At 42.0% G+C, this 14,363-nt stretch overlaps 1 protein-coding gene across 1 annotated transcript; it reads left to right on the top strand.

Moving 5' to 3' along the window:
* The first annotated feature begins 10,852 nt into the window (after positions 1 to 10,852).
* Positions 10,853 to 13,042, top strand: LOC146676614 (neuroligin-2-like). The gene is made up of 2 exons (XM_085402168.1): positions 10,853 to 11,308; positions 11,614 to 13,042. The coding sequence occupies exons 1-2, from the start codon at positions 10,947 to 10,949 to the stop codon at positions 12,440 to 12,442; spliced, it is 1,191 nt and encodes a 396-aa protein (XP_085258294.1). The 5' UTR covers positions 10,853 to 10,946; the 3' UTR covers positions 12,443 to 13,042.
* Positions 13,043 to 14,363: the final 1,321 nt, after the last annotated feature.

Below are 14,363 nucleotides of genomic sequence, written 5' to 3'. Positions count from 1 at the left end.
ACTTATATTTATTTCACTTTTTCCTATAAAATTCTGCAAAGAACTGAACAGGGAAAAACGGGAATATGAAAGTAATTTACTTCGTGAAATAACTCAGTGCTGTAGTAAAGAAAAACTAAACGTGCAAGAAAAGAATAAATTGATGGAGTTACAAACTAAATTAGACGATCTTTACCTAGAGAAAGCCCAGGGTGCCTTTATAAGATCGAGAGCCAAGTGGATTGAGGCAGGTGAAAAGAACTCATCATATTTTAGTAAGCTGGAAAAGTGCAGACAGCAGAGAAATCTAATCTCAAGCTTGTTGATAAATGGGACTGAATGTAAAGATTTCAGAAAGATTGGAAAAGAAGTCTTCACTTTTTATTCCAAATTGTACTCCTCAGAATATTCAGCAGCTGATTCTGATAGTTTCTTTGATAAGATTCATAATCTCATCCCATGTATTGACAAGCCGTTCAAAGATCTGTGTGATTCAGAGCTTAAAATTGAGGAACTGGATTTGGTGGTCATGAAAATGGCATTAAACAAGTCCCCAGGGACAGATGGACTCACTACTAATTTTTATCAATTCTTCTGGAAGGACCTAAGAACTTTATTGTTTGATGCATTAAAGGAATCGATAGAGAAAAAAGAAGTGATGCCGAGCATGAAACAAGGGCTGATAACCCTGATCCCTAAATCGGGTAAGGATAAAAGAATTTTAGACAATTTAAGACCCATCACCTTACTAAACACTGACTATAAGATCCTGTCTGGAGCTGTAGCTGAGAGGCTAAAGAAAGGCATCTCAAACATTATCAGTGAAACACAATCAGGTTTTTTGAAAGGAAGACTAATTCATAACAATATTAGGCTGGTTTTGGATCTCCTTGAATACAGTGAATTAATCCAAGAGAGAGGGTACATCCTGTTCTTGGATTTTTACAAAGCATTTGACTCAGTTGAACATACGTTCATATTAAAAACTCTGCAGTCTTTTGGTTTTGGAGAGGAATTTATCAACGTTATAGAGATGCTATATAATGACATTAACAGCTCTGTTTTGCTAGAACATGGTACATGTTCAAGGTTTGAGGTTAATAGAGGGATAAGGCAGGGATGTAGCAGCTCACCACTTCTGTTCATCATGGTTGCTGAGCTGTTGTCTATTTTCATCATCATCATCATCAACTTTATTTATAAAGCACTTTAAAACAACCACAGCTGACACAAAGTGCTGTACATTGGAACTGTAAAATAAAATTACATGAGATATAAATAAAAACAAATAAAAGAAGAGTGAAATCATTAATTAAATAACTACTGCATTAAAAAAGAAACTAAGTCTCACTGAGGTTAAAAGCCAAGGAATAAAAGTGGGTTTTAAGACGTGATTTAAAAGTGGACAGTGAAGGGGCCTCTCTAACATGCATGGGCAAATTATTCCATAATTTTGGAGCCACAATAGAGAAGGCCCTGTCCCCTCTGAGCTTCCTCCTGGATCTCGGTACCTCCAGGAGCAGCTGGTCAGCTGACCTGAGAGACCGACAGGGTATGTGGGGATGAAGAAGCTCAGAGAGGTAAGGCGGGGCAAGACTGTGTAGACATTTAAAAACAAACATAAGAATTTTAAAATTAACTCTAAAAGACACAGGCAGCCAGTGCAGAGAGGCCAGCACGGGGGTTATATGCTCTCTTTTTCGAGTTCCTGTTAGGAGTCGTGCAGCCGCATTTTGAACCAGCTGCAGACGTGAGAGCAATGACTGACTGACCCCCACATAAAGTGAGTTACAGTAGTCCAGGCGGGAAGAAATAAAAGCATGGATCACTGTATCAAGGTGCTGCCTCGAAAGAAAAGATTTTAGTCTTGCCAGTCGCCTTAAATGATAAAAACTGGACTTCACCACTGCTCTGATTTGGTTGTCCAATTTAAAATCACTGTCCAACTTAAAACCAAGGTCAGTAACAACAGATTTAAAATAGACTTCCAGGGATCCTAAAACAACAGAGGAGGACTCACAGGGACCACTGGGTCCAAACACCAACACTTCTGTTTTCTTTTTATTAAAATTTAAAAAGTTTCGAGCCAACCAAGCTTTAATGTCATCTAGACATGTCAAGAGAGGTTTTATGGAGATGGCATCCTTGCGTTTTAGTGTCAAATAAATTTGGCAGTCATCGGCATAACAGTGAAATGAGATCCCATGCCTTCTAAGGATAGAACCCAGAGGCAGTAGATACAGAGAAAAGAGCAGTGGCCCTAAAATTGAGCCCTGTGGGACACCACATGACAGAGGAGCAGAAGACGATTCGTAACCGAGAAGGCTGACAGAGAAAGTTCTATCTGACAAATAAGACCTAAACCAATTGAGTGCAGTGCCACCAATACCCACTACATCATGTAATCGAGAAATTAAAATATTGTGGTCTACTGTGTCAAAGGCAGCAGTTAGGTCAAGCAAGACAAGAACAACATGGTTACCAGAATCACATGCCAGAAGGATGTCATTAAAAACCCTTAGTAATGCAGATTCTGTGCTGTGAAGGGTTTTAAAACCTGACTGAAAAACCTCAAAGATTCCATTTTCATCTAGAAAATCTTTCAGTTGACTAAAAACAATTTTCTCTAAAACCTTGGAGACTAAAGGCAGCTTGGAAATAGGCCTATAGTTCGCTAAAACTGTGTGATCAAGGCCAGGTTTCTTAAGCAGTGGCTGTACTACTGCATGTTTGAAATTTGCAGGAACCACACCAGAAGACAGACTGCTGTTAATAATGTCAAGGACATACTGTTGTATACTAGGAAAAATTTCTTTAAAGAATTGTGGAGGGACAGGATCCCGTGGGGAACCTGTGGGCTTAATATGGCGAACCACATCCTCTAAAGAGGAGAGCGTCACAAGCTCAAACTGAGTGAAAACAGCAGCGCAAGGGACAGAGACAGAGGGGTCAGAGTCAGGAGCTGTGATAAGAGCCCTGATGGTGACAACCTTTTCAATAAAAAAGTTCAGAAAATCATTGCAAATCTCAGGAGAAACTTCCAAACAGACATTCAAAGGAGTATTAAGAACAGTGTCAATGGTCCTAAATAACACACGTGGGTTATGACAGTTGGAAGAAATAATATTTGCAAAATATTCCCTTTTTGCCTCTTTAACAGTGTTCTGGTAGCGATGCCAGCAGTCTTTGAGAATTTGAAATGATACATGCAGTTTATCCTTTTTCCACCTCCATTCTGCTCGACGACATTCCCTCTTAACAGCACGACTGCTCTCATTAAACCAAGGCTCAGGTTTAGCCTTAAGCTGCCTGGTTTTTAAAGGAGCCACAGAGTCCATGATTTTTTGACAGCAAGAATTAAACCAGGAATGTAGGTCTTCTGTGTCAGAGGAATTATTTTGATTAAAAACAGTCACATTAAGGGGTTAACTGTGATGGGTGAACAGATAATAATCAGTCAGCTGGCAGATGATACCACCCTGTTTCTAAAAAATGAGGACCAGATTCCTTTAGCCTTGCAGGCGATCAACCATTTCTCCAAAGCTTCTGGCCTACAGCTGAATATTAATAAATGCAAAATTCTAGCTCTGCATGAGTGTCCCCTGCAAGCAATAAATAATATGCAGATCAAAAAAGAGGTGAAGTATCTGGGCATTGTAATTTGCAAGGATAAGACATCAACAGAAAATAAGAATATCTGTACCAATATAGAAAAGTGTAAGTCAATTTTAAACATGTGGCTGCAAAGGGACATAACTCTGTTTGGGAGAATCTTGCTAACCAACATGGACAGTCTGTCCAGACTCATCTATCCAGCCTTTTCTCTGCCCATACCTCCAAAACTAATTAAATCTATAAATACTCTTAATTTTAGGTTCATATGGAGGAACAAATGTCATTATATAAAGAAAAATGATGTGATTAAGAATTATGAAGAGGGTGGGGCTAATGCCACTGACTTTGATGTTATGAATGGTGTACTAAAATTGAAATGGTTAAGATCTTTCATTAGGAACAAAAATTCCTTTTGGAACATTATTCCCAATGTGATTTTTGGCAAAATGGGTGGAATAGACTTTTTGTTACGTTGTGACTTTGATTGCAGTTCGTTACCTGTTAAACTCTCAGCTTTCCATCAGCAGGTCCGTCTCTACTGGAAATTAATCTATAAACATAGCTTTACTCCTCACAACACCCCTATATGGAACAACAGGTATATCCGTTTGTGTAGGAAATCTGTGTACGTGGATGAATGGAGATCTAAAGGGATTTGGGCTGTAGCTCATTTTATGGATGATAATGGGGTCTTACTAAAACATGAGACGTTTTGTGAGAAATTTGATGTAAGATGTACTGCTAAGAGATATAAATCCCCAGTGAAAGCCATCCCAGTCCCTTTGAGATCAATGATAAAAGAAGATATTGTGCACTCTAAAATTTCTCCTGGACTGAGGCAGCTCTGCATAGCTGGAGTTGAATTTGGTGACAGCAGGTTTACAAACAAAGTGATCAGGAATATTTTGATAAATGAAATTTGCCCTAATCCGGTTAAAAGAAATTATATCCTTAAAGAATTTGAGACCATGGAGGTTAAGGCGATAAGACAAAAGTCTACAGGGAGAGCAGAATTATTAGGCAAATGAGTATTTTGTCCACATCATCCTCTTCATGCATGTTGTCTTACTCCAAGCTGTATAGGCTCGAAAGCCTACTACCAATTAAGCATATTAGGTGATGTGCATCTCTGTAATGAGAAGGGGTGTGGTCTAATGACATCAACACCCTATATCAGGTGTGTATAATTATTAGGCAACGTCCTTTCCTTTGGCAAAATGGGTCAAAAGAAGGACTTGACAGGCTCAGAAAAGTCAAAAATAGTGAGATATCTTGCAGAGGGATGCAGCAGTCTCAAAATTGCAAAGCTTCTGAAGCGTGATCATCGAACAATCAAGCGTTTCATTCAAAATAGTCAACAGGGTCGCAAGAAGCGTGTGGAAAAACCAAGGCGCAAAATAACTGCCCATGAACTGAGAAAAGTCAAGCGTGCAGCTGCCAGGATGCCAGCATAGGAAAATTGGGTTGAACAGTGAGACTGCATTTGTGGGGTTTAGAAACATCCAGAGCATCGCAACAGAAAGGTAAATAAAAAAAGTAAGAGAGAGAGATAAAGAAATAAATGAACTAATAATACATAAATGAATAGAAAAATAGAAAACACACATGTAGAAATTGTCACATGTGAAATTGTTTTTGGAGAGAATCAGAAGTGAGACAGTTTGAATCCACAGTTCAGCGCAAAGATGCAGGAATTAAATCTGATTATAAAAACACATCGAGGCAACGAAGACCAGCTTACACTCAATATTAATATGAACACACAACATACACGCAATGAAGACATGCTTACACTCATGAATGTGAATACATGACATAAATGCTGAATGGTGTAGATTTAACACACTTAAAGGCTGAAGCTGAGGAATAACTCAGGAAGTTGCAGGACAATAGAGCGACTTTTGTGACAAGGAAAAAGAGACTGGGAGGACCAACCAGTGATTAGAAGCTTAAAGCAGGTTTAAAATAGTGAATTAGAAGTGGTTTCCAGCTGATTGAGCAAAAGAAGTGACAACTGTAGAAATAAAAATAAAAGAATAATAATTGAATTATGCAGCAATGTTTTGAATATGCATTTCTGTTGTCAGGGCAACTTCTCGAGATGTGACTCAATATGCAAATTAGTTGAATGAGTGGGGACAGAAAAAAAAGAAAAACTCAAGTTTCCTGTCTGAGACATGAGTGAAGTTTGCATTGAGAGAAATATATCTGTGACTGTGTGAGAAGAACTGTTTGGTAAAATATATGATAGCAGCCGCAGGACAATTAAATAAAGTCTGTGACTAAGTGCAGTCGTGCAGATCTGGAGAAGAAGTTTATAATTTAGTGATGACACATTGTTATAAAGTGTTTAGAAAGGGCTTAATGGGAATATTACTGTTGGGCAAACTGTGCGGCTTTAACAAGATTTTCTGTGTATTTAGCAGGTGAAACTCTGTCAGCTGACTTCAGACTGTCAGGAAGCTGAAGAACCTGAGGCCAACCACTGAAACATGATGTGGGCAAAATGAACAGAGGGAGGGATTTTAAAGGTGAACATTTAGGACTTACTGCAAATGTTACTATGTCAAAGTTACTGTGACTCAAACAGAGGAAATTCTGATTTTCTTATTTCCACACCCAGCATGTTTTGGGTGTTATATGTTATTAAATACTTTTAAATAAATTAAAAAGTATTTAATAGCATATAACACCCAAAATATGCTTCGGTTCACATTTAACTCCAGAAAATCATCAGTCAAAACATGGATATTACCTGACCACAGATTCGTGGTGACGTCACTGCTCTTTTAACTGTTCGGTGTCTTTGTTTGTTTGCTGGTTGTAGAAATGGTTTATATGAGCTTTGAGCTGAGAGTCAGAGGTTTCTGTGGACACTGCTCATGTCGGCACTTATATTTCTGACCTTTTCTTATAACCGATTAAACATGATCTCCTCCCTTTTGCCCCCATTTTTGGTGGTGTAGGTACAAATGATCAGGCATGACATTCTCATAATAAATAAGATACTGCAAATAATTATTTCTGCATTTGTGCGATTGAGGTGAATTGAAAATGTGTATGAAATGACACTGTTTTAAAGATTTGGCCTAAATAATTTTGGAGTGAATGAGTCTAAACATGATGACCTAACTAGTGATACCCTGACACACACACACACACACACACACACACACACACACACACACACACACACACACACACACACACACACACACACACACACACACACACACACACACAGCATGTTATGCCAGTTTCAGCTGAAACTATGTTTCAAACCATATTCCGGGTTTTTAGTTCACCATTTATGAGGCTTCAAGAAGAAAATAAAAGACAGATCTGAATGTTTGAAAATGTTTTGGAAAGATTCTGTAAAGATGAGATGAAAAATACTCAAAGGATAAATTTAATTGGTTTATTATTTAGATAAGTTGAAAAAAGTTAAACAAGCAAGTAAATGAAGAAACAAGGTAAAATGAAGTAATAATGAAAAAAGTTAAACAAGTAAATGAAGAAACAAGGCAGAGGAGAGAAAAGCCCAACAATCCCCTCTGAGCAAGCAGTTGGCGACAGTGGGGAGGAAAAACTGCCTTTAAACGGGCAGGAACCTCCGGCAGAACCAGGCTCAGGAGGGGACAGTCAACGGCCGGGACTGGTTGGGGGGGTGAACAGAGGTGGAGCAAGACGAGGCTACATCAGGTGAGGAAGCAGTAGCGTCTCTCCTCCGGAACAAGTGGAACCATTTTTTCTTTTTTTTCATGCACTTTTCCACGAGCGCTTTTTTCTCCAGGATGAGATTTCTCAGCTCATCGATGGTTTCTGCGTTTTGTTCTTCAAGTTTCTCACATCTTTGTTCCACCTCTTCCAATGTTGCTTGTTGTTCTTCAAGCTTGTCTTTGAGTTGTTTGGATGTTGCCTCCTGTATCAGCTTGTCCTTGTGCATGTCTGCATTTCTCTGTTGGACCTCTTTGTGCTTGTCTTCTAACTGCTCGTTTCTTTTCTGGATTTCTTGGAGCGTGAGCTGCAGGTCTTCATGTATTTTGTCTTCTTGTTGTTTTTGCGCCTGCATTTGAGTGTGTTCACACTTCAAGTTATTGAATTCCACCAAAATCCCCTTAACGAGCTCGGAGTTGTTTCTCGCTATCTGATCGATCCTTCTCTGCATCTGTGAGCAGCGTTTCTCCAGTTTGTCCTTTTCTTCTTCCACTTTAGTTGCTTTGTCCTCCAGCTGATTACAAAACTCTTGCAGTTTTAGATTTTTAGACTCAAAGTCCTGGACGACACGTTTTCCTTCTTTCAGTCTTTCCTGCTGTTGATCTTTCTGTTGAAGAAGGTCTTTATTTTGGCGCAGTGTTTCATCCAGGCTTTCTTTCAGCATGCGGTATTTTTCCTGCATGCTCTTCAGTTCGTGCTGCATGTCTCGTTGCTTTTTGTCCTGCTCTTCCTTCTGTTGGAGGAATTCTTTCTTTTCTTCCACAGCTTCATGGAGCTGTCTTTGGAGGAGCCGATTTTTTCGGTCCATGTATTGGAGATCCCGTTGTATCTTATCAGTCATCGTTTTCTTGTCTTGGAGCTGGTTGGTCATTTCTTTTAGTTCTGCACTCTTTTGCCTGTTTTCTTTAATGAGGTGCACAATCTGCTCTCGGGTCTGAGCAAACTTGATTCCCCAGCCCTCATTAATAATGTTTATGTCCAGCTGGCGCTGTTGTCTTTCTTCCAGCTCTTTATTTTGGGCTTCCATTCGTCTACATTTGTCCTCCAGTTGAAGTTTCTCTTCTTCAATTTGTTGCATTTTTTTCTGGAGAAGGTAGTTTTCCTTCCTACTCTCCTCTAACGCCCTTTGGAAGGATGAGGAGCCATTTGGGGAAATTGGCCGGCCACGCCAGGAAGGAGAGGCGGCGTAATCTTTTTGAATTGGTTGTTTTTTTCTTGGAAACATGTTGGAGTTTCTATACGATGACTTTGAAGAGCTTGTGGTGAACGTTTTGTAGGCTGCAAACACAGATGCTGCTGAAACGAACTAAAACTTGCTGTTTCTCACCCCTACTTAAGGAAAAACATCAAAGGACTTAAGATTCTTAAGATCTATGACATCATCACTCCCTAAGCCAATGAGATTGTCACAAGACATTTTGGAATGGGTTTTTTTTTTTTAAACTGTTTTCAAACTTAACTTAAAATTTCAGTGTTTCCTGGTTGTGGACTATTGGTTAGTCCAGCCGATTAAGAAATTAATTGTCACAAACATCACTAATATTATATAACAGACGACAGAAAACACGAGTTTTTTTTCTACTCAATAGAGGTATAATAAAAGTTTTTTTAATTATCCTACTTTTTATAAAAGAGAACATTTATTAAAGATTATGTATTTAATTAAAAAACTCTGTTCATCTAAAGCAAGGGTCAGCAACCTTTAAGACCCAAAGAGCCAAAGAGCCATAATTGGCCTATCTGGGGTTGAAAGGCTCGATAAATGCACGGCGTTTCGCCGGGTACACCGGCTTCCGCGAGTGTGACGCTTATTTTGAGCGATGAAAAAATAAGAAAATATAATTTTATTTGTATATTGCAAAATCACAATAATCTTCCAATTTAGAACTACAAGTTAAAAAAAAGAACTAACATAAATAAAATACACTTCAGCTAATTTATTTTCACAAACCACGCGGAGCCGCACTATAAGGACTAAAGAGCCGCAGGTTGCCGACCCCTGATCTAAAGGGTTTAACAAAAAGGGGGAGCTTCCTGCTGGAAATTGAAATGTCCCCATGTCCCCACTGGGCGATCGTGGCTCAAGAGTTAGGAGTTCGCCTTGTAATCGAGCCCCGGCTTGGACAGTCTCGGTCGTTGTGTCCTTGGGCAAGACACTTCACCCGTTGCCTACTGGTGGTGGTCAGAGGGCCTGGTGGCGCCCCAGGGTGGCTGTAGCTACATCACCAGTGTGTGAATGTGTGCGTGAATGGGTGGATGACTGAGCGTGGGTGCTTAACTAGTTAAAAAAACAAACAAACATCTGTCTCTTATTTTTTATGTCACACAGGAAAGAAGCTTCAATGTCTGATGAGAAGACATTAATTTGTTGGTGTTTGTGGTGTTTGGTGCAGTTTTCTTGTTCTCTGGCTTGTTGTTTATTTACAGTGGAGATGAAGATCTCTAACAAGTTGATTTGTTCACATTTGCACATTTTTAAGAGGAATGTGTTTTTTTGAGTTTGTACACTATATGCATGTAAGGCAACCGTTTCCTTTTTCTGTATTTTTGTGTGCTGCTCTTTTAACAAAAGGGGAACAAAAGACATTTAAATCGACCTCAGATGATTTGTTTAAATTTTTACAAGGTCTTACTGAGGTGATGCAAAGTGAAACATGCTTCTTTTTTGGTAGTGTGCTGGAAAAGCTTGAAAATTGACCTTGAATGTGCTTAAAAAGTGCTTGAATTTGACCCTAAAAATGTGTATGAACCCTGCATATATTGCAGTATTTACAGTTTATAGTAGGAATTTCATGGCAACAGCTAATCTTTATTTTGTTTACTGGGAAATGAAATGCTGCCAATTCACAAAGCTGTGCTTCAGCTGCACTTCCTGTTGTAGACTTGTGATGCACACAGGCTCTGTTCCAGCACTCAGCATGTTCTTCCTTATTTGCTCCACCAGGGGGAGCTCCTAAACTATGACATCCTGATAGGAGTGAACCAGGGAGAGGGGCTGAAGTTTGTGGACGACAGTGAGGACAACGACGGCATCTCAGCTGCGGCGTTCGACTACACCATCCCCAACTTTGTTGACAACCTCTACGGCTACCCAGAGGGTGAGGACGCCACCTCTGTACACTGCCACTTTTTCAGTTATTCCATTTTACAGCCTCCTCTCACTTAACTGCATTTTGCAGCATCATCAGGTTTTGTCTCATTAGGAGCCGCGTTTGTTGATTTGTTCGTTTTTTTCTGTTTGCTGTATTCATTAAAATAAACGGATAATCGTCAAAATGACAAATGTGGACAATTATCAAAGCTTACATTACAATTCTGACAGCTTGAGTTCACATGAATTTTCAAAAGAATATCAAAACCTGTGAAAGTGCTTTAAGCGTTTAAAACATGCGAGTAAAGAATGGAATCAGTAACATGTGAGCCCAGTGAAGTGCATCAAACAAGACAAGCGTGCTAAAGAGAGCCACTCATCCACATCACGGCGTGTCTGCGCCTTAACCTTTGAGGCTCTGTGGGCAGTAATGCTATCATCCCCCAGGTAGTGGGCTCCCAATCTCAGTGTCGGTGTTTCTGACAGATCGGCCTGCGAACCCCTCACAGCCGGACCACAGTCACAGTACAGACATGTTTGGATAATGCAGTCATGCTTCCTCTCTGCTGCCTGTCACTCCTTCTGTTATCAGAAAGACTTTTTTTTCCTCTCTAGATTTCTCACTCGCTTCCTGTTTACGGACCACCAGTGGGTGGCACCAGCTGTGGCCACTGCCAAACTCCATGCTGAGTTTCAGTCCCCAGTTTACTTTTACACGTTCTACCACCACTGCCAAACCGAGACGCGGCCCGAGTGGGCCGACGCCGCGCACGGAGACGAGATACCTTACGTGTTCGGCGTACCGATGATCGGTGCCACGGACCTGCTCCCGTGCAACTTCTCCAAGAACGATGTGATGCTGAGCGCTGTGGTCATGACTTACTGGACTAACTTCGCAAAGACTGGGTAGGCCTCATGTCACAGTAGTGTAAACTGTACACGTTACTGTATGTTCTCTGACAGCCTTCTAGTCATCTTGAATACTTGAATCTAGGTTGCTAGTTTAATTTCCGTGTGGCTTTGAAGAATTGAACATACTGGTTCACCAAAAGCATCCAGATGCCAGAGCAGCCGGTTGGTCTTAGATAGTTTAAAGGTTGCACAGAGAATGGGCCTCCTGTCTGTATTCAGTGTATTGATGCCACATGTTACTTATAATGGAGACTGAATATAACTTTGAACTGAAACGTTTAACCTTTATGCTCCACCAGGGACCCCAACCTGCCCGTCCCTCAGGACACCGAGTTCATTCATACCAAGCCCAACCGCTTCGAGGAGGTCATCTGGACCAAGTTCAACTGGAAGGACAAGCAGTACCTTCACATCGGTTTGAAACCTCGTGTCAGAGACAACTACAGAGCTAACAAAGTGGCCTTTTGGCTGGAATTAGTCCCTCATCTTCACAGCCTGCACGACGTGCTCTTTCCCACCACTACGCGCTCCCCCGCAGGCCGTGACCCCGGCACCATGAGGCCCAGAAACAACGTTCCTCGAACCACTCGTCATCCTTACCCTACCTTCCCATCAGATCCTGAGCCCGAGGGCTCAGAGCGCCCGCCCCAGGACCTCTTTCCCAGACACACCCGCGACTACTCCACCGAACTGAGCGTGACAGTTGCAGTTGGAGCGTCGCTCTTCTTCCTCAACATCCTGGCCTTCGCCGCCCTTTACTACAAGCGTGACAAGCGGCACGAGATGCACCGGCACCGGCTGTCCCCTCAGCGGGGCGGCCCCGCCAACGACCTGGCTCACAGCCAGGAGGAGGAGATCATGTCCCTGCAGATGAAGGACTGGGAGCACGACGCCCACCATGACATGGAGCCCCTGCGACCCCACGACATCCTGCGGCCCGCCTGCCCTCCCGACTACACCCTGGCGCTGCGCCGCGCCCCCGACAACGTGCCGCTGATGAAGCCAAACACCATCACCGTAATCCCCAGCACCATCACCAGCATGCAGCCTCTTCACGCCTTCAACACATTCCCCTCCACCGGCCACAACAACACCCTGCCCCACCCCCACTCCACCACCAGGGTATAGTAGGGACAGGCCCGACACAGCGCCACCTAGGGACCAGGAACACTGGCTCTGCTACCGCTCTGGAAGGGAGGCCTCTAGACGTGGGCCTTCGTTCTGTCCTCTTATTCTCTTCTTTCTCCAAAAGCAACTACACCTGCTGCGTCATGTGCTGTGAAACTTGGCAGCTCCCTCCACTGGTGGCATGTGGAGGTGCAACTGAAGTGTCCAGCAGCAGATGAGCAGTTTGGGGTGGGTGACTCAGATCTTTCAAAGATACTGTTTTCAAAGACGGTCTGCTGTTTCCAGGCTCAAGACCTCCAACATTTGTCAAAGGGACGAATGCTCTCTCGCTCCTCGCTGTTTTCTCTTTTTTACGTTGGCGTCATCTCTTTTTCCATCTCCTGTGTGTTATGTGCACATTATGCTTCTCTTTTCTACATCCGTGTTTTATTACTGCTCTCTTCCTCTCATTTGACACGCCTCCCTCCTGCTCTTCTCTAAAAATTCCCGATCTGCTGAGCAGTCTGGAGGCGGGAGGCGTACACTAAACATATAACTATGAAAACACTGATATCTTTCATTCGACCAGCATTTTTAGGTGCCAAGTAAGTACTGCTGTGTTTCATTTCTCATCGAGGGAGAAGAAAAACGAAAGAAAAATAGAGTTTCGCTATTTACCGTCAACTAACAGAGTTCTGTCATGTTCTCATGACAAAGTGCCAAACTGGCCTCAGTCGTGATTTTCTTTCTTCCATCTTCTCTCTTTTTGTTGTTTTGTTTGAAGCATTTGTTTAATTGTTGTTTTTTATTGTGTGGAAAGAATTTTTCTGAAAATATAGATATAGAGAAATGATATTATATATAGTTCTATATAAAATGTGTACAAAGGAGAAAGTATATAAAAGGGTTTTCTCAGTGGGGGATCTATGCATGAATTATTTTTAAAGACGCGGGGAAAAGGACACTGTACCTGTCGATGCACGTTTCCCAAAATCTAAACGAGTCATATCGCTCCATGTTTGCTACTTTTGGTTTTTGGTTTTCTCCCGCAGAGTAAGAGCATCGCAGGAGCATCGCAGGAGCATTGCAGGAGCATCGCAGGAGCTCCTGAAGTCAAACGACGCCTCCCAGCACTCATTTATTAAAACGGAGTCGATGCCAAAAGTCTTAAACGTTAGAATCAAAGCAACAGCTGTGAACTCAGTCATGGTGTCATGTGCAGCCTCCATCTTACTGTCACTACTTTTTCATTTTAGGGTACGTGAGGTAAAGCGTCCGTCGATGTAGCTTGATTGTACAAAATTATTTTTCTACGTTATTAACAAAACAGAGCAGAGACTGATGCTGCTCCTGTCTGACCCCCTTATGTCTGCCACATGTGTATTCTGACTTCATATCATCACTGCTCCCTCCCTCCTCCACTCTCCATCCTACACCGCCTTTGTTATTTAACACCGACCCCCCCAAACTGATAATCAGACAAATTCCCAAACAGCTGACTTCACTGTGTCGACACCGTTCCTGACTATTTCTGACCTCAGCTCAGCTCTGCTATTATCCTCACATTAAGGGTTCGTTCACCTGCCTGCAGATGATCTGTGAGCTCGTCGGTTGTAAATTAAACTCTAAGCACACTGAGGGTAACCGGGAGGCGTTCAGGGCCTGCAGTGCAGAGCTGCAACATGAAAAAAAGGGATGGGGGCTCAGATCTCCTGAACAGGGTGGAAACAACACGGTGGGTTTGTGCTGTTTGTGATTCCTGCTCCGTCACTCTGGTGGAGACGACTGCAGCTCAGCAGCGCTCCCTGCTGACCCTCTGATGAAGATGTCAACAGTATGTAAACTGAGCTGATGTGCTGCTGTTTGAGCCCACGTGGTAGCGTACGTCCAGTATGGGAGAACTTAGTCACCGGTGCTGTCTTTGCTTGTGCTCTAGCTTTAG

Source organism: Rhamphochromis longiceps, linkage group LG3, assembly GCF_057381845.1.
Source record: "Rhamphochromis longiceps isolate RC_006_pf linkage group LG3, R_longiceps_female_GT1.1, whole genome shotgun sequence".
Taxonomy (NCBI): domain Eukaryota; kingdom Metazoa; phylum Chordata; class Actinopteri; order Cichliformes; family Cichlidae; genus Rhamphochromis; species Rhamphochromis longiceps.
This window is presented reverse-complemented; position numbering and strand designations above follow the sequence as displayed.

Excerpts from the sequence above, each read along its gene's own strand:
- LOC146676614 (XM_085402168.1), top strand. The coding sequence starts at position 10,947 with ATGCAGTCATGCTTCCTCTCTGCTGCCTGTCACTCCTTCTGTTATCAG. Across the intron at positions 11,309-11,613 it reads ACTAACTTCGCAAAGACTGG|GGACCCCAACCTGCCCGTCC; the intron begins GTAGGCCTCATG and ends ATGCTCCACCAG.